The 25074-nt window shown below is 39.8% G+C and overlaps 1 protein-coding gene across 3 annotated transcripts in view; it reads left to right on the forward strand.

The window, feature by feature from the left end:
* spop (speckle type BTB/POZ protein) overlaps window positions 1-24433 on the forward strand; it is an 81574-nt gene extending 57141 nt beyond the window's left edge. For all 3 annotated transcript variants that reach the window (XM_051388350.1, XM_051388348.1, XM_051388349.1), the window contains 5 exons: window positions 7163-7340; window positions 12870-12925; window positions 16632-16754; window positions 18227-18369; window positions 21842-24433. In XM_051388350.1, coding sequence (XP_051244310.1) covers window positions 7163-7340; window positions 12870-12925; window positions 16632-16754; window positions 18227-18369; window positions 21842-21986 — 645 coding nt within the window. In that variant the 3' untranslated portion in view covers window positions 21987-24433. The remainder of the gene's footprint in view (window positions 1-7162; window positions 7341-12869; window positions 12926-16631; window positions 16755-18226; window positions 18370-21841) is intronic.
* The last annotated feature ends 641 nt before the right edge of the window (window positions 24434-25074 follow it).

Consider the following 25074-nt stretch of genomic DNA (forward strand, 5'->3'; position numbering starts at 1 on the left):
ACATACACACGTGACATGCCTCGCTCTCCAGGGATCAGAAACCAAACACATCCTCCCAATTTGGCAGCTTTATTTAAGCTGCATATTCTCCATCTCTCCTTCTGCTCTGTCAACTCCACTGCTGCCTTGCATCGTTGTTGCTGCCTGTTCATAAAAGCCCCACCACCACCCCAGCATCCACCTGCAGGATCCAGGCTAGGGGGTTTAAGATGATGATAATTTCCCTATATACAGTCCCACTTCAAAAAAACAATTTCTTATTAATGTTTCAACAGTTTCACAATTGCAATTGTGAAATTTGAAACACTGTCAATCATTTAGTTTGGTATGGTTGCCACTGTTAGGGAGCTCTTTTCATGTGTATCCAATGTTCAGAGTGTAGAGTCTTTGCCTAGGCAAGTAAAAGCTTTGCATTGATTTACTCTGCCGGAAATAAAAAGTGTAGAGCCAAATAGTCTAGTGATAAGCTGTCAACAACAAAGTATAACCCACATGACAATAGAACCGATGCTCAGACAGCCGAAACTGAATGAAAGACAACTAGTAATTTCATCCAAGTACTGGGTGAAACATGGAGCTAATGAATATAAAAACTATATAAATATAAAAATGAAGTAGTAACAGAGGGCCGCAGCACGTGCAGAATGGACTTCAATGTGTTCAACCAATCTTGGTATCAGTTATAATACACTAGACCATTATCACTCATTATAAACTATTAAAATGTTGCTACCATTCTGGCAATAGCTTTTTGCCAACATGGTAGTGTTTTATTTGCCCCATTCAAAATAGTAATTTAAACACAAGTCTATCACAAAAAAAACACAGCTTCTACATTGAACATTGACATTGAAAGATCATGAGATTGAACTAATATACCGGTATACAATAAATGCCAGTTTTCTGTGGATAGAATTGCAACCCTAATAACTGGTTTAATATTAAGCTACAGTAGAATGCTTTAAAGTTGTTTACATTTGAAAATGTGGGGTATAGGGGTTTGGAGGAAACTGACGTGGGAATGACATGTCCTGACAATTACATGGAGCTAGTGGAGATACACACTCATGTATTCATATATATATATATATATATTTACCTATAAAATCAGCAGCAGTATGCCTGCCCCAAATCAGGTCAGTAAAACTATGCAATGTTAAAAATTCAAATAATGTTCATGCAAATGATCTATTGCTAATTAAAGGGAAGCAAAAAAGAGATTACCCCAAAAAAGAAAAGCATTTAGATTTCCTTTGTAAAACGATTTTGCTGCAGCAAGTGGTTGGTCATATGATTAAGTGTGTGTGTAGTTGGGTAAGGTGAGTGCATGAATGTGTCTGTAAGTGTCCCTGATCTCTGACTGTGTTTAGGTGTTTGGAAATGCACAGGACTGAACAGAGAAATGAGACTGGGGAGGTAAAAGAACAAGTGTTCCATAACTTAATGAATTTCATTTGATTTTCCTTTTTTTTTTTTTTTTTTGAAAACTATTTCACGCATGGCGAAACACTGTAAATCCATAAACAAACACATAAACAGGCAGAAAAAGATTGATGCATTATGAATAAATCATCTGGGTACTGAAACTCAATATTAACTCTGCGTTGCCTGGAGGTTTGAGAGGGAGCTTACGATAGATCCATCTTGATGTCTGAGGAACTAACTGGGAGGCGAGCGCTTTAGCAAGTACTTATCTTGGGAACTTAATTACCAAAACAAATGATGATTGTGGTGATATAGCAGCAATGATTCTTCATTACTGTTATTCTTTACCTAAGGTTGTATACAGAATAAGTTTCCTTCATAATAATCATCATTGTCATCATCATCATCATCATCATTACCATTAACACCACTGGGAAATAAATAAAAGTAATTCAGTTGGTTGGTTGACTGGTCAGTCCAAAACTCACTGGGATCTTCAATCTTGGATTACCATGGATACTTATAGCCCCCAATGGATGATTTTTAATGAGTTTAGTGATGCCCAAAACTGTAGCCTATTGCCACCATCAGGTTGGAATTGTGAAAATTGTGCCCATGGGACAAATGCTAATATAGCCAGGAGGATAACGGTGATAATGATAGGGCAACAGGTCACTAACAAAAAACAAGTTAATACTAAGAAAAGAATGTATTTATACAGTAAATTTGTCACTTTAATCCAGACTGAAATATCTGTTGGAAGGACTGACATTAAATATTGTACAGACATTCATGGTCCCTAGAGGGTGAGTCCTACTGACTTTGGTAGTTGCCAAACCTTTCATCATCTGACTTTGCCAGCAGCACTAGAGGAAAAGTTAGCAATGTCAACCGGCAGATTGACATTTTTGTTTTTTAGTGTCTCGATAACAAATTCCTCTGAAATTTGGCACAGACATTTGTGATTGTCATCACTGTGGTGATTCTTTAAAGCCACTGGGGACCCAAATCCACAATAGCCTTCTAATTATATAATTTAGGGTCTGTTCATAATAATCAGCATGTAAAAAGTAAAAAAATAGTTTCAATCTAAATTTGAAATATTACAATTTAAGTTTTTTTAACTTTACTCATATTGGGTTTGAACTGGGCGTGGTTATCCTCAAACATTTATAACAAAAACTAAGCAAAAAATTCCTTGAACCAAAAAAAAAATCCATGTGAGTTGTCCGACCCCAGTGGGTGCAACAAAACTTCTCACCGTAATACACAGCCATACACCATCTGAATTTAAGTCTCTCTCTTTCACTCAACTAGGACTAACATTTTAGTTTGTCATTCCACTGTTACAACAATCATCAACTCTTGCATGGTTGATACAAATCCAAAACCCAGAGTTAGATGTGAAAATATTGTGGTTCTGCTACTGGTTTCCCCGCTGGCTCTCTCTTCTGAACAGTTTCTGGTCTATATACTGGTCTGCCACACCCACACAGTCTTGATCAATAGTCTCGAATGATTTCAAACTCAGTTTTATAATAATCATGAACGTTTATTTTCTCTCAGATTTTTGGTGATGCTTTATGAGACACTCAACTTTGACATCAGATGTGCATCTTTTACTGTTTTAAGCCACATTTTAAGAGGCTCTGATTATTCTAGTGCCATAATAAACATAGCATGTAACACACAGTAGCCATGCCTACAACCCCACAGAGTTGATACCTGTAGAAACTAAAAATCTAAAATACATATTATCATGTAAGCCATTCATTTCAGTTTACACAATATATTTATAATCTATATCTTGCAAATTTAAAGGTGGCTATGTCCCTCTCCACTCCAGTCCAGTATGAGAAGGAGTGTTTGGAGGAGGAAGATGCAAGGAGAAAGAGGAGGAGGTTGACAATGACTGAAGATGACAGCTAATGGCGTGAAGACTGTCAGGGCAGCCAGTGTGTCTAAATAACCAGGTGCTGCGATTTAGTTTCTGCCTGGTTAAACAGTGGAATAATTGGTCAAGTTAGCCAGTAATTAGACCGGCTCTGCCACGTTGCGTCTGAGAGCCCAGCGACGGCACCGCCATGCTAATTGGGCTATTTATACCGTAACACATTGACCAGGCTCACTGGCTTCCCTTCCAATTCGCTTTTCAGCACTTGTTTATTTTTTCCGTGTGTACTTAGGACACAGTGCTGGACTCGCCACCCTCCTCCTCCTCCCCTCCTAAAGCCATTTTTCATTCCAACTTGAGCTCACTGAACTTCTGTCCCCTGCCCTCTGTCTCTTTGTCTGTCTGTCTGTCTCTCTTTGTTGTTTTTCCTCCCTCTCCTCTCCTCTCCTCTCCTCCCTTAGACACAGCAGCTCCCTTTCTCCCAGGCTTTCTGTTTTGCTAATCAGTGTTTTATGAATGCCAGTGTCTGTGTGCAGGACTGTCTCTTCCTTGTGTGTGTGTGTGTGTGTGTGTGTGTGTGTGTGTGTGTGTGTTGTGTGTGTGCGTGTGCGTGAGTGTGTGTGAGAGCATTCCTCTGTGAGTGTGTTGAGATGGATGTACGTCAGTCAGTCAAACCTGCATCCCCCTGGAGTGTGATTAATAGAGCCAGCTGTGAAAACCACCCTGACACACACACACACACACACACACACACACACACACACACACACACACACACACACACACATTCACACTCCTGTACTCACACACTGTGGAATACTTCGAATGCTCCTTTTTCACAAAAGTCACATTTTCTTCTCACTGTGTCTCTGGCATTTCTGTGCCAGAAATGAGCTGCTGCTTATGAGAGGCCATCTCTAACAGTAGATCCCACCAATAGCTCGCTCACACCCCTCCCCCTGTTTGGGTGTGATGGCCTCTCTATTCTCTGTCTGTCTGTCGCTCTGTATCTCAGCATCTGTATTCTTTCTGCCTTTTATTATCCCTATATCTTCCCCTCTCACTTCTCCCTTTTCTCACTCTCTTCTTCTGATTTATTATCTTTCCCTCTGTCTGTCCTTTTCTCTGTCTTTCTGTCCCCTTTAGGCTAACCCTCAAACCTCCATCAGGAAGCAAACAAGGCTCCTTGACATTCAATTTCCTGCTTGCCACGCACTTCTCTATTGTATGTGCTTCTTCTTCTTTTCTAGGACTCTTTTTGTGCGAGTTGAATAGGTGGATGGATGTGGCATTGGACGAATAGGGGAGCAGATGGATGGATGGATGTGGATGGATGAGGAAAGAACTTGTTTTTTTTTGTAGGGTTGTCAGCCTCTGTGGCTAAAGCTTTACCAGCAAGGTCACTTTGTGGGGATTTTCAGCATTTTTCTTGAGAACAGTAAACTGAATGTGTTTGGGAGCTGTCAGCAGTGAAAACAGCAAGCCAAGAGTATTTTCCCCCCTTATTTTGTGCTATCTCTGACCGGACAGTCATAATTGTGCACAATGTGATAAATAACCAGTTAAACAATTTCTTAATGTAATACAATATATTGTATTAATGTTCTGAACAATGTAAAAACCTCTTTAGAAAGACGGTGTGCTTAAAAAAACCCTGTATAACATTATGGCAGAGATGCTACAAGTCCAAGTCAAGTCTCTCATGGTTATAATAAATGTTCTATCATCTGCTGCATGATCTGGTCTATTTAGAGCACTGCATATAGCATACAGTATTAGCATTAATTAGTTGTTTGGTAATTGATCACTTTAAATAGGCTATTGCAATGCGATATGAAAAAAAAAACACAATGTAAACATTCTTAATAACTGTATTTGTAACATGAACATGCAGCTACAGTGCAGACCAAGTATTGGCTAAAAAAATGAATATATGCTAACATTACTCAGTGTAACAGAAAAGTATTATGATCTTTATTAGGCATGCAATAATAAGTAATTTTTCAATAACCGTACTGCTGTATTGTGTAATTACAGTGGGTCTCCAACTAATGACAGCTCATAATCTACTGTAAATTAACACATCCCTCTATCCTCTCAAACCCAGTGTAATAGTAACCCAATAAGCCTGTTATGTTCAACAATATACATATGCAACATACATAATGTTGATGCACCCAAAAAAAACATAAATTAAATAAATAAAGATTGTTCCCGACTCAGTCAAGTCTCAGTCAAGTGTGTTCAACTTAAGTGTGACTGAGTCCGAGTTGCAACAACCACATCCAAATATAGATCAGTAAATCAAGGTTTGAAATTTGTTGCTGAAGTGTGGGGAGTGGTTGAATACCTGTTCATCATGGATTGCATAGTTTGTGACTCATCTGAGCAACATGTATATAAGGAAACAACTTATCTCATCATAGTGTTTCTGAAATTACTGAAAAGAAGGTTTTCTGGAGAATTTAAGCAAAAATAGAAAGCATGCTAAGTCAAGTGTGCTAGTCGACTAACAATATTTCTTTTTAAGAAGAATTTTTTGCAATATTAAGCTTCCAAAACTACAGAAGACAATTCAGCAGAACCTGCTCACTTTGTAATAAATCACAATTTAAGATTGTAAGTGGTCAGGACCGAAGCAAGAGACAGTCTTGGTTTGTTGCCACAACTGTCTATTGCTTTTGCTAAGCCTTGTAAAAAATACAAGTTGGCTAAATATCAGCACCAATGTATGCCTGGACAGCAGACTTTAAAGCATGCTTGTTTCTCACTGCACTGCTCTCTTTTCTTGTTGCTAAGAACACTGTTGTGCACCGTTCAATGAACCACAATCTCATTGTTTGTTTGTCCACCCAGGAATTAGAGGCACTCCAACAGGCCATTGTCTGACATTTTTAACATTACTGAAGGAACCTTCAGAACAACCCTTTGCACACCTGAATACTCTATTGACGGTGACCATCAAAGACCTCTCTAAAGTTAGCTTTCACCTAAATTAGTGGAATGTTTTCCTTATCAGACTGTTGTATCTCAAGTTCTTAACTGACTGTCCATATTCTAAGTGAAGACGTGGGTAACTAACTGGTGCTGTTTGATTAGATGGCACCACAAGCAGGTAAAAATCTGCAAGTCAGTCAATCCAGCCCGTCAGAAATTACTTGGTAATTAGTGTGTGTGTGTGTGTGTGTGTGTGTGTGTGTGTGTGTGTGTGTGTGTTTGTGTGTGTTTGTGCTCCTGAGCCTGCTTGTGTGTGTTTGCAGTGAGTCCTGTTGAGAGATAAATGAGTCTGGTTGACATTGTCTCGAACAGGTGGTGAAGTCAGCAGGGAAGACATACAGACAACTCTCATACACACACACACACACACACACACACACACACACACACACACACACACACACACACACACACACAAACACACAGACACACACACTCACACACTCACACACCCAATTTGACTTCAATGCCGATTTTCTGGCTTGTTTGAGAGCGTAGCCAATCTGATTGGATAAAGAAGGAAGAATAGGTTGTCTTTGAATAGCCTCCATATTGAGTGGCTGATGTATTGATTACAGAGGCAGAGAACCCACATTAATCATTCACAGCATGTTTGATTGACTGATTTATTGTCTTTTATGAACATTGCATGCTATTTATTTGCCTCTGTGAGAACCAGTGAGTGTGTTAAAGGAACAGTTCATCCTAAAATTAAAACTCTGTGTATGTAAGTACTTTTGTGTCACACATCATCGCATCTAAAAAAAGACATTAAGACAACAGTATGCAGATCAGCTAAAGAAGTTACGTTTTCCTCATGTCCTCTGTGTATGTGTTTATTTTTAGGTGAGTGTGGTGCAGGACTCTGTGAACATCTCAGGCCAGAACACAACGAACATGGTGAAGGTACCGGATTGCAGGCTGGCGGAGGAGCTCGGAGATCTGTGGGAAAACTCTAGATTCACCGACTGCTCCCTGTGTGTCGCTGGCCAGAAATTCCAGGCACACAAAGCCATCCTAGCAGGTGAGAATATCCCTTAATTCGTCACATCTAACAAAGGTGGCACATAAAGACTTAGCATTTAGGTTGTCTTGGAAACTTCAGTCAGTCAGTGATTCTGATTTTCTGATGTCTATGAAAAGAAAATCCCAACAATCAAGTGTAGTTTTCATCATTCAAGTAATTGTGTGGTCATGGTATGACACAGAAATATACTGTACATTTTAAAGTCTAGCTTGCAGTAAAACATGAACTCTAAAGGTATAGTCACATTACACATTCATATTCACTCTGTTTCCAATCTCAAACCGACTCCTCCAGTTATCTTTATTATCCCAAACTGGAAACTTGATTTGCAGTCAGGGGCACAAACAAGGTTAGGATTTTAAAATTCCATGTGCAAATTAAGCAGGGATATTGCACAAGGAATAAAGGAGTGTTCAACTTTTTTAAATCTACGGCCTGAGAGAAGAGTTTCAGCCTCAAGGTGAAGGGGGTGGTTTGTAAAGTTCAGTATGGACTTGGCTTTGCGGAGAACCTGCTGGTCAAAGATAGCCATCGGAGGGGTCTGTGGGACAAAGATCACCTTCCCAGCAACCTTAACAATGTGGTTCAGGTGGTTTTTATCCTTTATGTTTAGGTTACCGTACCAAGCAACAGATTCAGTTAATGTCTTTTAAGACAAGGACATAATTTTCCTGTCCACATTAAAAACATTTAACTTCCTAAGGAAGTACAAACGTTGCTGTCCTTTCTTACAGACTGAATCAGAATTTATATCAAATTTCAAGTTTTTATCGATGACTGTTCAAAGATATTTCTACTGTTCAACAATTTTAATGCCAGTTCCTTTGATGAAGGTCTGAGATGGTGGGTGGGATGATTGCCTTCTGAAATCAATGACCGTATCCTTGGTCTTTGTGACGTTTAATTTGAGAAAGGCCATCACACCTTTTAACTAAGTCATCTACCACTGGCCCGTGCTCAGATTCATCTTTATGGAGCAAGTTGATGATAACTGTGTCATCAGCAAATTTCAGGATGTGCCTGTCCCCCTGCTGGCTTCTGCAGTCATTGGTGTAAAGAATGTAAAACAAAAGAGACAAGACACAGCCCCGAGGAGAGCCAGTGGAAGATGAACACTGTTCTGACAGAAAGCCATTTACTCTCACCCTCTGAGACCTACATGTTAAAAAGTCTACAATCCAGCCCACCTAGTTTACATTGAGATTAAAATCCAAAAGCAGCTTCTTAGCTAAAACATGTGGCTGAACAGTGTTGAATGCAGATGAGAAATCTAAAAACCTTCTAGTTTAGCAATTCTTCAACTCTGACCAAGCGAATGTGCTCGGTTGGCCAATATTACACAGACTAATGCACTGTAGGATGGATATGTAATGTGACTGTACCGTAACACTAAGTTAAAACATTGTTTGTGAACAAGTCATGGCATTAATATATTTCTATTAAGGTGTTTTGGTAAATTAGATTTTTTTCACATGTAAACTTCCCAGAAGTTGCTTTTAACTGTCAAGTTATGCAGGTGGTTATTCCCATGTGTCGCGCACACAGCATCATTAATGGAGCAGACTAATAGAGAAGTGTATTAGTTATGCAGTATACACACCTGAAAGCTGTCATTTATATGCATTTTATATATCAGGGTTAGACTGATATATTGTAGTATGTTAGATGGAAAAAGTTGTGTATTAACAATAGAGTCCAATGAAGTCCTCAGGTACACTGTCTGACCTACAGTCCAAAACACAGATACTGAAATTATAATTTTATAGAAACAGTGAATGTTTGGTATTTTTGGTTAATAAATTACCTAAATTAATAGGTTATCAAAATTGGTGTTTTCTGTTAATTGACTAATAGTTTTAAGATTAGATCACTTGGTGGCGTTTATGTTATTTTTCATGCTGGAGTTTGTAATTATTCTGATTTTTAGATTCAAGTTTCAGATGCTGTTCCGCTGTGACAAGAATTCCGGGGGAAATACTTCATCAGATTTTTAATTTTAATGAATAATTTTGCTTGCCACAGGGATGGTTACATTTGAATACATTGAATATCTGTACAAAGTGTCATCTAATGGCACCTTGAGCACCTGCCTGTGTTGGTATTGGCCTTTCGTAGTCCATATAGACCACACCCTGTTATGCTGGCACTCAAACACACATGTGCGCCACACACAGATGCACACAATGCCCGGTGAACAACTTGTCGCAGATATTGGCACTTTGATGACAGGCAGCATCAAATAGTGAAAAGTTTGAGGAAACTGGCGAACTGTGTGTCTCTGTGGGGGCAAAGAGAGGCTGTTCATTATTGGATTTGTTGAAATGTGTGTGTGAGGAGCCATTTTAATTATGTGCTGCTGTGGTTTGGGGTCTTCCCCTCTCTCTCTCTCTCTCTCTCTCTCTCTCTCTCTCTCTCTCTCTCTCTTTTTCTCTCTCTCTCTCTCTGTCTCTTTTTCTCTCTGTCTCTCTGCTCTACTTGGTCCAGATGACGTCCCTCCTCCTCGTTATTCCCCCTCTTGGCCGTTCCCGTGACAACTCTCCCGGCCGTTAATCGCCGTGGAGACGGACAGAGAGGGATCAAACGAAGGAGGGAGAGCAACTCAAATTGGCTCCACATTGGCCATGTGATCTTTATACCACTCTGGCTCCCTCTCTGTCTCTTACCTTCGCTTTCTTTTCCTTTTTACCTTTCCTCAATATTCCCCCCTTAACTTTCATTTCTCCCTTTTTCACTCTGTCTGGTCTGTTTTCTCCCTTCTTTCACTGTTCCTCTCTCCTGCCTCTCATGCTTCTTTCTGTGTCCCCACATCCCTCTAGTATTTGTCTTCCTGTCCGTCTTTCCTTTTCTTTATCTCTTTCTCTCCTGTCAAATTTTGCTCAGTTCTCTTTACTCCCCATCCCTGTCTACTGTTCTCTTCCTCTGACTTTCTCTCTCCTTTCCCTCCTTTCACTTTCAATGACCCTCTCTCTCTCTCTCTCTCCCTCTCTCTCTCTCGCCCACCCCTTCCCTTTGTTGCTGCAGTATGAGCTCACCAGTATTGAGCTGCACCAGACAGACTTACTGTAGGTTTGTCCCCATAGTCCTACCTGGCAATTCACTGCTAAGTTTGATTTCAGTGCTCCAGGATGCATGCACTCATTAATGGCTATACTTACTTTTTTTTAGGATTTTTGCTAGTTGCTGTCACAAAATGATTGGCACCGACATCATGTCCCCATTCTGACATATGTCTCTGTCTTGTAAATGCTTTGGCATGCTGTTTAATTGTACGTAATTACAAAGAACCAAGAATCTACAGCAAGTCCAGTTGTCTTTGACTCTTCCCAGACAAACTCCCTCTTTTTAGTTCTATGTCATGTCGATTTACATTGTCTATATTGCATTTCATACCAATCAACTGTCCACAGCCTTAAGTTGGCTTGTTGTCTGGCCAGCTTCCCTTGCCTCCCTTGTAAACAAAACAAATTACCTCTTTAGAGAAAGCAGAAAAGAAGTATGTAAAAGTTATTTTTTCATCGTCTATTTCAGTGACTACTGTCACTTCTATAATCTGATTATAAGAAAAACAGGAATCATCACCCGTCTTGCCTAAAGATATCTTGACATTTGATTTACCTGAACACATGAATGGAAAGTTAACACTTTGTATGTCCTGTTTTTCGGTTTCCTTTTGCCGTTTAAAATTAAAGTAGTGGAGATACCCAGAGGTTCAACTTGCATTTTCTGTGTGGCCTGACCTTGGAAGTTATTCTGACCCTGAGCCACAGCTTATCTGAGACACACTTATGAAAGCTGAATGCTGTGGGACCTGATGTTAGTTACTGTGTTATTTATTTAGTTGAGGACTTTACTGAAGCAGTAGGTGTTGACCTTATAACCACTACTGTATGTCCCATTGTTAACCTAAAATTTACTTATTGGCTTATCCCCACATTTTACTATTATTATCAGTATTATACTTATTTGTGGCTTGTTCAGAGTTGATGGATGACACCATGTTTCCAAATTAGTAATTAAATGGGTAGCTAGCTCTGCGGTTAATAACTCATTATTAAGTACTTAAATTAATTAGCATATCACTGACTTTGACACCTACTTAATAATGTGTTAAAACATTTGTTAATTTTTAATCGCTAGGCAATTAAGCATTCATTAGTGAACAATAATTTAAAGTGTTACCCAATGAGCACATAATCAAAGAGAGTGAACCATATCAGAAGAGGATGACACTGGTTGAAGTGTGATTCTTAGTAAAAGGCCAAGCTCTAACCTCTGTAGAGACATGTTCTCTCTCCGCTGTTGAACAACCAACTGGTAGTCATGTTCAGACACAGACTGAGCTCCATCTGTGAGGTTCAGCCTGTGCCTAAACTAACCGCTGTCACGACCGGGATGAGAAGAGATAAAATACACTGTGTCGTTGCCTTAAGCAGAACTACAGAGACAAGATGTGGTTGATTATTTTAAGCACCCAGAATTGTCATACAGCAGCGATTTCAAGTACAACAGAAGTGGGACTGATTAACGTAATTTGTAGTGCTGTGGTTGGATCAGACTAGCTAGCACGGCCGGTCTGAGCCAAAGATTAAACATAACCTCTCTAGCTGTGGTCATGTCTAAGTAATAAGAGAGAAAACGTGTGTTTTGCCTTTAAAGCAATGCAGTAAGTCACTGTTCACCTCACTTGTGTAATGATAAAAACACAAATACTAAAATAATTTATGTGTCCTTTTTGATCAATAGCTTGAGTCCTTTGAGGTCACTAGATTTAGTTACTTACACTGTGAATTTATCTGTCTCAAAAACATGTTGCAAAATCTGATTAAAGAAAATCAACAATATGATGTCTGTGTGAAAATTGGATTATAAAAACACCATTTGCATTGCAAACACTATGTTTTACTGTTTTCTTTTTACTTTGAGGGACATAATCAGCAGCTCTTTTGCATTTTGTCTCCACTTTACTCCTCATTTTCTGTAAATGGAAGCGTAATCTGAACTGTCCTTGCCTCAAGAGGATTTATAAACTGTGGTGAACAGTGTCCTCTTGCAGCAAGAGACAGAACACATTTTGGATTATCATGCACATAAAAGCTGTCTGCTCTGCTTTTAAAAAACGTGTGTATTTTTTGGGATGAAAATAGGCCCCAGTAGTCCTCTACGCTTGCATGATAGAATAGTCTGTGTTGAATGGCAGCAGTAGATTTTCAGACCTTGTTATCAAAACAGGAACCTTAATTAAAGCCTAATGTATCAAATAAGCTCCAGTCAAGTCAGTCTATCAGCATTAAATTCCAGTTAAACACACCTCAGAGGTCGTCATGAGTCTGTCAGCAGGACAGAGCTGCAGTCGACTTTTTCCTCATGATGCTTCTTCTGCTGTCACTGCTGTCAATCATCCCTCTCGCTCTCCTCTGGCCCTGTGGCAGGCTGTTAACGGATATCAGAAACCTCTCCATGCATCAACATTACACATAATAACAAACCTCCCTCTCTCTCTGTCTTTTGTTTCTCTCTCTGTCTCAGCTCGCTCGCCGGTGTTCAGTGCCATGTTTGAGCACGAGATGGAAGAGAGTAAGAAGGTGAGTCGAGCACTTGACTCTGTTGTTCCTGCTCCCTCAGTGGTGACTCGAATGTCTAAATTCTAATCTTTCTCTCTGTTGCGTCAGGAAGTCCTCACCTCTTAAAACATCATAGTGTGTCTGCATGTGTTCCTTCATGTCTTGTTGGCTGCAGTTCTATTATCTGGTGTCTTTTAAGCCACTGTGTAGATTTTTATATGTGATTATATCATCTTTGAAATTATTCTGAAGGTGCAACGGGTTGTTTGTAGACAACTTTAGAGCTGCTCAATACTGGATATTTGAGGTTGAAACCAGTGTCAGTATTTAAGAATACAGTATATTGTACGATATTTATTTTTTATATATGAGACATACATTAGCACATAGCACAAGTATTACTTTAATTGATGTGACCACTATTTGTGCATTTTATGGTTAATAATATTAGTGTAAATAAACTTGTGAAAGCCCTCTGGTGGACAAAATGTTATGGTATCTTAGTTTTGCATAATATATCTTTGGCATTCCTGTCCTGCAATCTCATGTTGAGGTCTGGTGTCATCAGCATTTAGATCGACAAAGCTTTGTGGTTCGTAAACTAACTAAATAAGTTCAACTGATTGATTAACTTTACCACACTTGTTTTTACCGTTGACCAATAGCAAGCTGTCTTGACAGTGCTGATGGAAGATACAAAATGGAGGAAGTTATTGTAGCTGTCTAGCTGTGTTACACCCTCCTGAGTCAAAAGTACAAATATGTCTTTTGAATAAACTCTGTGAACTTACTGTCTTGTTAATCGTTTAGGAACTCTTTATTAAATGAAATGTTGTGACTGGTTAGCCTGTTAGCAGTTATCTTAGCAGCTACAGTAATTCAGCAAATAGCCCTGCAAATTATTCAATCACCAAGCTCCTAGAACCAAATATTTTACCAAGAAGCCGGATGAATTTCACAGTGCCACTTTCTGACGGGACTGAGCATTAACTGGGAATTAACTTACTGTACATGCCAACACAGACATTCCTGTAATAAGCTGATATTGGCTGACAACATCGACTGATTTATCAATTGAGTTCTCTTCTGCACATAGTGGCTTGAAATTAAGTAAACGATTTAAGTGAAAGCAACCACAAGATATTTCTCAATAGATATATACTCAATGCAGTGTTCTTTTTCACAGCAGCCATTTTGACATGACATCGTAGGGTAAACACAGACGTTACCGATGATATTAATTAAGGTTCTGTTCCAAATAGAGTCAAGGTGATGTTATTGTGCATGTTAGGCTCTGCTACACTAAATGGAACAGAACTTTAATTACTATCACCTGTGATTACCCTACTATACTATTTCTAATATTCTGAATTTCTCCTAAGGGGGATCAGTAAAGGAATATCTTATTTCATGTCAAAATGGCTGCTGTTAAAAAAGTCTATTTGCATAGAACAATATTCAAACCATTCCATCCATTGTGTGTGCTCTACTTAACACAATTGAGTTCATTGCACGTAACAATCTTTAAAGTGTGTTCAGACAGAATTTGAACGGTGAACATGTAAATCTTTCAACACTGTGTGTGCATCTTTGCTTTTTTGATGTGTCCTCTGTGATATTTGTGTTCGTCTGTGTGTATTTTTCCATGTCTGTGCGGGCGTACGCACGTGTGTGATGCAGAGAGCCCTCGTGCCACAGTTGGTTGTGTTCATCTGATAGGAGGTGGTGAGATTGAACCTTGGTGATTTAGCCGTCATGTCAGCGGAATATTGATGCCTGCATGGCTCGAATGGGGAAATTATAAAGCACAGAGCCAGGAAATGCATCTTAATTGCTGTTTAAGTGGGTGTCTTCATCAGAAAGAGGGAGAGATGGTGGGCCACGTCCCCATACAATTCAGAGAAAACAGATAGATGGGTTAACACTCCTCTGCAGCACTCTATAGAGGAGAGACAAATGAGCTCATAAAGAAACACTCTAATAGAGGACTGCTCTGTGAATAGACGGGAGCTTCACTGTAACTACACAAACGTGTATTTATGAGACACTTGCCTTCGCAATACTGAATGAAGTCCTGTTAGTTTTTCCTAATTTGTTCAATTTTTATTTCATAAACAATCCAACTCACTTTACTGTCGAAAATAAGCTAAATAAAATTAGTGAAGTTTAGCTCTCCTGTATGTCAAACCCACTTCATATTCTGGATTGTGTACTAACAGTAAAAATAAGAAAGCACATGCTGTGATGAGAAATGTTTTTTTTTTTCCAAGCTGACGTTAGAGGTTATACATGCTACTAGATGTCGCACTAGAGCACAGCATCTCAGACTAAGTCATTTTACCTCGTATAATCGTAGAACTAACTTAAAACTGGACAGAATCAAAATAAAACTCACAAAAACCTTTTCACCAATTACCACTGCTGGTTTGGTCAAAATAAACCCTAACTACACTGAGTTAGATGTGAAAATGTGCAATAACGATTGCAATGGCAGCAACATAACAAAACCTTTGCGCGCCCGTCAATGTACGTCCATTAACAGTGCTTGTTTTTGCCCGACAGACTCAGATTGTTATTATAATTGTCTGACAACATTATGGAAGGGATCCCTACAGAGATAGTCCACTTTGTTAGAGACTAAGATCCTTTTTGTTTCACCAGAAACAGCTGTTACATTGCCACTGCTCGCCACCAGACTCCATAGACTTAATTTTACCTTGCAGATCATTGTAACTTTTGAACTTCATTTAAAGTGGACAAAATTAAAACTCACCAAAACTGCCTTTGGTATTCTTTCCACTGTTCCAACAATCACCAACTCTGGTTTGGTCAAAATAAATCAGACGTAGATGAGAAAACCAGCAGTTTCAGTCGCTTCAGTTGTTAACTCTCATATATATATAACCTTTCATATATAAAGAATATGTACATGCAGATTATATGTACATAATGTAGCGAGTAGAGGATTCATGTTTTTTGGTTTACCTGTTTTAACTGTTTGAGCAATGTGTGTGCCGGCATGCTTTCTTGTGTTTATGTGTGTTATCTGTATGCCTGTAGAAGGACGCTATAACAGACTGCGTGCTGTAAGCTCCACCCGGCTGCTTTCAGACCTTCCCTCCATTATTTCTCAGTGTGTTTATGTTGCTGTTGAGTGGTCAGAGTTGACACAAATGCACTAAGCTGTTGGTACACCCAGCCTGACCCCTCTAAAGCGCCGCCGGTCACCGTGGTGACGATAAAGCACTGTTATAATTGGTTTACTGCTTTGTTCTGCCTCTCAGTGCGGAGGGAAAGGTTCAGGTTACCGTCACTGTGCCAGCGAGTGATAAAGCCTACTTTGCTGGCTGCAGGCACTGTCAAGGAATGAATGCTCAGGATTAATTTTCAGGAATCAGCTGAAAAGAATTAAATAAATGTACTAGAATGTAGTTTTACTGAAACGTGTTCAGACTGTTCAGAAGTTTTTTTTTTTTTTTTTTTCTTATTTGGCACTTGGAGCTTGTTTAGTATCACTCTATGGCTGACTGTCCCTGTGTGTATGCTAAACAAGGTGAGTGATTTTAATTCAGGTAGGTTTTGGGATATTCACATGAAAAAAAAAAACCACTCTGCTACTGCGCATGGTTTTAAAGGATTGTCAAAGCATCTGTCTTTTTCTTCTCTTGCCTTTTATTCTTTTAAACCCTCTGTGTATTATCCTCTCCTGTCCTCTCCTCCCGTTCAGAACCGTGTGGAGATAAATGACGTGGAACCAGATGTCTTCAAAGAGATGATGTGCTTCATCTACACAGGCAAGGCCCCCAACCTGGACAAGATGGCTGATGACCTGCTGGCTGCAGCTGACAAGGTACAGAGAGTGGGAGTGTATGTGTGCACCTGTTACTATGTACAATTACACACAAGCTGATATGCATAATAATGCCCCTAAAAATACACCTGAGAAACACCAAGTGCTCCTCAACCCCCGAACACACACACACACTTTAATCACATTCAAACACAATTTTGTAGGAAAATATAAACCCTCCTACATGTGGAAGGTAAAGAGATGCACACAATTACAATGTATCCTATTTGTCATTGTTTTTTCCTGTGCTGATGCTGGATACTCAGTGTTTTCTATCCATTCCACATTTTTACTCCTCCACTCTCTTTCTTCCAGTTTTGCTCTCATTGTTTGTTGAGTTGTATTTTCAAAAATGTCCAACTTTTAATGGCTCACAGCAGGTCCATCTAGATGTGTTTGGACTGAAACAGACAAATATACGCTAGTTAGTACTAAAAATACATTGGTCTAATGGTTGGTCCACCACTTTAGTTCAGAGAATAATATCTCAAAAACTATTGGATGGATTGCCGTGAAATGTTGTACGGACATTAATAGTCCCAGAGGATGACCTGAATCTTCTTCTAGTGCCACCATTGACATTTTTGTTTTTCAGTGATGTATCTCCACGGTATTTGATGGATTGGCACACAATTTTGTACAGATATTTGTGGTTCCCATATGTCTATCAAACAAATGACATAACCATTAGCCTCAACTGTACTTTGTCTTTTAATGAGCAAAGGGGATAAATGTTTTAAGTACTAAACATCAGCATGTTAACATTGTGAGGAATGCAGCATGTTGAGGTTTGCTTTTAGCTCCAGCCTCTAAGACCTGCTAGCATTGCTGTAGACTCTTAGTTTTATGTTTATGTTTACTGCAATAATCTTGTGAAAAGAGTTTTAAAGACTCAAGAACAACAAAACTATTTTATTAGTAAGTAAAGTCTAGACATGCTCTGTTTCCTCACCTCACTTCAGCTTCGCCTTCACGCTTGAGTTCTGCCATTATTTCAAGTTTGGTAGCACAGCACAGCACAACTCTTATTTAGTGGAGGTTCATTTAAATTAACTCCATTACATCATTAGTGTTCGTAAATACCCTGCTAAATTGAAAAATTGCGGTGACGCAAAATTCCCCGTAGTCTCTGCTGAACCCTATCGACTCATCCTGTGTGTATCACTATGAGAGCAGATTATTGTTCCTATGGCAATTTTGTAATCAGACTCAGTGGAAATAATTTTTTACCTCTCAAGTGATCCCGTTTCCCATCATCATTCCCCCTCCGTCTGCATAACTGTCACTTTTACTTTTCTTGGCCATGTTTTTTTCTTATTCAATCTTAGTCGTGTTGCCGCTGCGGTGGAGTAATTCTGTGTTTCCGTATCATTACACAGTGCGACAACAGTTGTTGGTGGCAGCGCTGTTTAAGTAATTTAGTTTACCTGCTGTTTCCCCTCTCGCTCTCTCGCTCTCCCTGTCATTGGCAGTATGCTCTGGAGAGGCTGAAGGTGATGTGCGAGGACGCTCTGTGCACAAGTCTCAGTGTGGAGAACGCCGCAGACGTCCTCATCCTCGCCGACCTGCACAGCGCCGACCAGCTCAAGACGCAGGCCGTGGACTTCATCAACTAGTGAGTTACACGCCTGCACTGAGATCCTTCATCACCAGAACTACTTCCACACTTATGCTTACAATTTTGTTCTGTTTCACACACACACAAACACACACACACACACACACACACACACACACACACACACACACACACACACACACACACACACACACACACACACACTTGTACACTTAGCTTTTCGTCAAAGGAAGTCATTAATTTTCAGTGGGAGCAATTTTTGTCTCCTGAGGAAATTTAATTTAATCCCCAGATCGGACCATTTTGCTTCTGTACCATATTGAGCCATTTAGCAATAAAGCTCAGCTGCTGATGTTAATCATGTTGCAGGACGCCTGTTTAGGTAAGATGGGGCCCATTAGTATCAATGACTGCTATTTATGTTCATGGAGAGGTGATTGATCCAGTATTTGAATGCCCAGTTGAAACAAAAATCTTTCTCTCAGTCACTACCTAAATGCTTCACCTCCCCCACTGTTTTCTGAATTCTCTGTCTCTGAGTCGGACACATTTTCCATTTCTTCATTCATGCCTCTGTCCTTTTCTTTACAGCTTCACTCCATCTCCTGGTCTCGTTCCTGCATGGGCTCCTTCTCCCTCCCTCTTTCATTTACTCCTATATCTCCCCTCCCTTTTCTCCCCTTTCTCCCCCTCCTGTTCTGTGCTTAAGAGCTCATGTGTGCCTAAAGGTGTTCAGTAATGCAGATTCTGCCCCTAATCCCAGTCATTAATTGTGGTTATGGGCGTTATGACAGTTTAATTTGCGACAGCGATGTTGTGGTGGGGAGAAAATTGGCCACGGGGGACTCCCGGGCCAGCAAAGCGTTATCAACCCTCCTCCTGCGGACACAATGGACGGCAACAAGAGCAACAAAACAAAAATCAATTTAGAGGACGAATATAGAAAACAAGCGACACAGAGGAACCAATAATCCTCCCCCCAGTAGCACCTCAACCTCTTTCCAGACCAGTCTTTACAAGCAGCTTACAGTCATTTAGTTGAGACAATAGGAGTCCTCTTTATCTTACCTCTGTGTCATTTATTTATCCTCTCCAGGGATGTAGTGGAGAGTAAAGCCACCCAAACACTCTTTATCCACTTTGTTTATAGAAAAGAGTTTCCACACTTTTTTTTGCCTAACATGAATCTTTAGGACTGAGTAAATGTATTGAATAAATCGCAGTAAGTTGTGCAAATGCGACGTGAGTAATATGAAGTAATGGCCTTCTAAGGCAGAAAAAAATAGGGCTTTTCTGAAAGTAGTTTTCAGTTGATAATAGTGATGGTTTGCCTTATGATTACCACAGACTGGAGGTCATAGTTTGGCCTCTTTTTAATTTACCTTCACATTGCTGATCCTTGCTCTCCCTCGGTCCCCTCCTGTGCCTCACTGCAGACTTTCATCACTCTCCCTTACCTTCCTGTTTTTATTTATTTATTTATCTTTTTGGTCACTGCTGCTGTCTTTCTCTCTCTCTCTCTCTCTCTCTCTCTCTCTCTCTCTCTCTCTCTCTCTCTCTCTCTCTCTCTCCCTCCTCCTTCCCCTCCTGCTGTGGCTGCTCTCCTCGTGCTCTTTTGCTGGCCTGTTGCCTGAGCCTCCTCACACCGGCCATTACTGTAAGCAGGGGTTCACTTCCTCCACAGAGGATAGGGTCAGAGGTTGGCTGGAGGTCTAGAGCTGCTGTGTGGAAAGCATTTGACCATACACACACACACACACACACACACACACACACACACACACACACACACACACATACATACACAAACACACACACACACACACACACACACACACACACACACACACACACACACACAAACACACCCAAGTGCCAAGAGTAGACATGCCAAGACACAAACACACGTGAACACACACACACACACACGCACACATGCTGTTTATTTACACACAATAAAACATGAAAAATGTCATTAAAGGCCACACAGCGGTGTGCGTGATAGTGCAGCCCAGCACCCTGAGGGTGTCAGGGGGTTGAAGACTGCCACAGGGTCTGCTGGTGGAAACTCACATCTGTGGGAGATGATGACCGCGAGTTAAACTTAATTACAAGAGTTACCCAAAATTGTTTTCACTTTCTGGCTTCCATTAGTTCGTTAATCACTATGGCTGAGGCTTTACATTCGCATAACCACATGGAATCCAAAGAGAAAAATACTATTGATTTTAAAAGAGGACCTCTCATATCTTAATTTTTAATGGCAAACAAAATAAAAAGATAGAAAAAAAGATAAATTAGAAATCAGTAATTAATGTGTTAAGTTTCTCATTAATATTCAGCCATGTGCATTTAGGAGCAACTATTGTTAGAAATTGAATATAATATTGATTGGTTTCATTAGTGTATAATCACCTGAAAATAAGAATCGTTGTGTTTTCGTTACCTTAGAATGATCCGTTTTTAGTCTGCCATGTTTCTACAGTAGCCCAAGACAGTCAAACCAAACAATGAGTGTAGATAGCTGTAGACAAGTTTCACAGCCATGGTAGTGTCTCGCACAGGCTTGGAAGGCGAGCGGTATTCAGTTAGTTGCAATCTGCAACTTTATAGCTAGATGCCTCTGAATCGCACTGGTCCTTAAAGTAAAAGCAGAAATACCACAAAGTGAAAATAAAAAAGTATTATCTGCAAAGTGTACTTTAAGTATTAAGTACTAACAATATTATACAGTATACCATATACAGTATTAGTATTATTAATATTAGTGGTAGTAGTAGTACTATAGCAAAAAATGTGTACTATTTTAATGTTGTAAAAAGTAAAAGCAAAAAAGAAAAAGTAGTATAAGTTATTATTACTCTAAAGCCTGGCGGTCCCTAAGGGGTTGCAAAATGAATCTGAGGGGCTGTGAAGTAATTAACAATATAGAAGAAATTATGTGTTTATTCATTCATCACTTTTTTCTCAAATTGTGTGAAATGCTGTGGAGGATGACCTCCTCTTGACTCTAAAAACTATTGAAATTGAAACAATGTGTGAAGGGAACATACAGTTGAATCTCACAGCTCATAGCTGTATGTAGTGTGTGAAGAGGTGTCGCAAGTAGGCATTGGCTATAAAGGTCACAAGCCAAAACGGTTTAGAACCAGTGTTATAAAGAATATGATATGATATGAAATTATATGACAAAACTATGACTCAACAGACTTTCTCATCACATGCCCACATATTTATGATCATTGAACGTTGCCTTTTATTTGTGTGATGTTATTTCTCTCAAAATGACCTTTGGGGTTAAATATTTAAAAATATAAAGTAAATAACAGCTCTGCCAGCTGGTATGACAAATCCTTAATGTCTCAGAGCTGCACTCCACACAGATGGAGTCATATAATCCCAAGCACTTGAGAAACTTGTACATTTGTGCACTTATTTTATTTGCTCGTCCATTTCGTTTCTCTAACATGTTTCCCACTTTCCTGTCTTTTGCCCTCTTTTCTCTCAGTCACGCAGCTGATGTGATGGAGACATCTGCCTGGAAGTCCATGGTGATCTCTCACCCACACCTGGTAGCAGAGGCCTATCACTCCCTGGCCTCGGCTCAGTGCCCCTTCCTGGGTCCCCCGAGAAAACGTCTCAAACAGTCCTAGTGGTGCGGAGAGACTCTCCTGTCCTGGCCCTGCTGTGTCCTCCTGTACCAGCGACCTCACTGCTCCTCCCTCCCAGTCCTCCTTTCTCTCCTACAGCATCCAGACTGAAACCCCTGGCCTGATATAGCTGAGGGGAGCTACTCAGCTGGGCAGACAAGAGAATTACAGGACTGATGCCACAGAGGAGCTATCTCTGTAGGTGGGGATGGAATGAATTCTATAAGATCTAAACGTGGATATTTATGGTTTGCAAGCTCAAAACCTTGCGTATTCCAAATATCCTTTATCTACAATATTGGAAAGCTAGAACCATAATCTGCGAGTCAGTCGCGTAAACAACTGATCTTCTCGCCCGGAAGAAAAGGCACTTCTGACTTCCTGTAAATACAATTTTGTGGCATATTGTCTTGTACAGTGTCTCGAATGTTAAAGCCCAAACTGTGCTTATAAAAGGACAAGTGAAGAGGATCAACCAACCAGGAAGTGAAAGACTACTGTTTCCATTGTTGTTGATTTAAACAGTGTTTGCACAAAGTATTGTTTTTATACAGCACAAAGATATCTCAGTTTGAATGAAAGAAAACAAATCTGAACACGTTTTAATGTTCACTATTTAGCCTGTGCCTTAAACCGGCCAAACACTGTACGGGTGGTTAAGTCAGATTTTCGCCCCGGTTGCCCTGATTCTAAAATAGGGCTAAATTTCTGCCAATCGGATGTGAATTGACATGCAGTTTGATGGGGGATCACGATACAACATTAATTAACTGAACAATCAACGATCTGACTTGTCAGATTGGTTGGATTTCTGGCATGTCAGAAATTGTGGTCTGCTGTCTGGGAGTTTGAGCAGTTTAACAGTCTGATTTCCCTCATGGCTGCTGTCAAAATATCCATTATGCTGCTTTTAATATATTTTGGAGAAGTGTTTTACATGTTGTGGCTAAAACTGTATTCTTGACTGAGGCTATAGATATACTGCTATACTGTGATATAAAACTGAACTGTGCTGCAGAACAGACTGACCATATTGTCTGCATCTTCCAGCCATCTGCAGCTCCATATTTTTCTTTTTTTATTTCCATTCATAGTATAATTGCACAAAACTAGTCCTGGATTTCGCTCATTAGAGGAAGTTGTCTTCATTAAACTTTCTTCGAATTGTCACTGGAAAAAAAATGGCGGCTGTTTCATTGACACATCCAGTGTGAACATTAAAGTCCACATTAGGCCAGGTTCTGGCCATGTGGAAAGGCAGATTAACTTGAGTAGTGTGAGAACACAACGTAGAAGATGAATACAAACACACAGTGTCTGCCTGGCTGTAAAAAAAGATCATCAAATGATCTGATTTTTACTCACCTGTTACCACAATTCATTCCCTGTGACTGAATCAATGTTTTGGCCTCTGAACCTTTAAAATACAGATGTTTTGAATTTTGTCCAGCATGCCTGTGTCTTCTTTCGTCTTTGATATCTTCATCACTGTGCAGTTTGGCCACATCCACCAGTTACTGACTCATTAATGAACAGCCTCTTTCAACTTGCCGCCAGATCAGTGTGTGTGAGTAACACATTTCAGTTTCAAGCTTAATCCTCTCATGATCAAAGTTCAGTCCCCCGGTGCACGTGCTGCTCACCTCGTCTGATCACAAGAGCTCATATACAGCTGTGTCGTATGTAGACTCAGCTCTCACTCGTGGTCACAGGCCTGTTTGACTTTGTCTCAGTGGCCTTGCTTAGAGAATAGATAGGTTGTAATCACTTCAGAGAGAGCTGGGCCTTTCTCTTGGACAGTATTTTAACAGGGATTTCTCTGTGTTGACCAAAGTCGAAGCCCAGCGGGCTTTAAGGAAGCTCATCCCTGAGCCCTGAAAATCGCTCCTCATCAAACAGTCAGCCCTGGCCGGCGATCATTGGGGATATTCTGGCATTGTCCCGGCACTCATCAAACAGAGGAAAGGCCATTATTTGTGATACACACAGTACACTGTAGAATCCTGACAGACCACATATTAGGAGGAGTGATGATTCAATTACATTATTTATATTTATGGAGCCGCAACTAAATGTGAAGATATTGTGATCGATGTGTGCTTCAGTGCAAATGAAGAGCATTATTTTTGAATGAACCAGTACTAAGAAGGTGAGCTGGGTAGTATATGAGAATGGATTAAGAGACTTTGATATGATTGTTGTCTAGGGTTGTTGTTGTAACCCATTTCGAAGTATAGGTTACATTTGTGTTTTCCTGGTCTTTAAGGTTTAGTGACACTGAAGTGCCTGAGCATATTTGACTGTTTGTATCGGAGTTCACACCTCACATTACTAGTGGGTACACCCTTACAATATTGTTCTTTTTTCCCTGCTTACCTTTGTGTATTTAACTTTATTCGCACTGTCGGTGTGTTGTGTTTGTGTTTTAATAAACTGCCAGATGGACCAAAGACACTTATCCATCTTGATGGACAATAAAGTTGTACCCTTTAGTGCTCCCTAAAATATTGTCACATTATAGTGCTGGGTGATTTGACACAAGTCAATATCACACATACAGTTTGTTAAACAAATTTGTAGATATTGGTATGTCTCACAATATGGTAAATAGAAGAAAAATACATAACAAATGATGAAATTGATTAAAGATTTAAACAGAAATATGTTAAATCATATGACCATGATGATGTTTCCTGTAAATGAGAAGGACAAATTATAATGTAGTCCACCACGACCTTCAACTACGACATCAATAATAAATATATAATCAAACTTGTGAATTTCCTACAATTTCACGGAAGTTTGACCATTATTATCTTGAAATAGATGTTATGGAAGAATATTAGTATGGGATTGCGTTATATTGTAAAGATGTATTTAATAAAGTTGCCACTGAGTGTGTATACTGCGTATCTGCAAGGCCAACCATGTACTGGCTATTTTAAAAACCTTGGCAGTGGAGACACTACTAGTATAGAGCTGAAAACAGGGTTTTAATAGCTTACTCTTCATAATGCCTGATAACCTCACAGCCAATATTTCTGAGTTTGAGAGTTTCCCTTTAAAGGTCAAGGTGTGTGTGCATGTGTGT

This window comes from Dicentrarchus labrax, unplaced genomic scaffold (assembly GCF_905237075.1).
Source record: "Dicentrarchus labrax unplaced genomic scaffold, dlabrax2021, whole genome shotgun sequence".
NCBI lineage: Eukaryota > Metazoa > Chordata > Actinopteri > Moronidae > Dicentrarchus > Dicentrarchus labrax.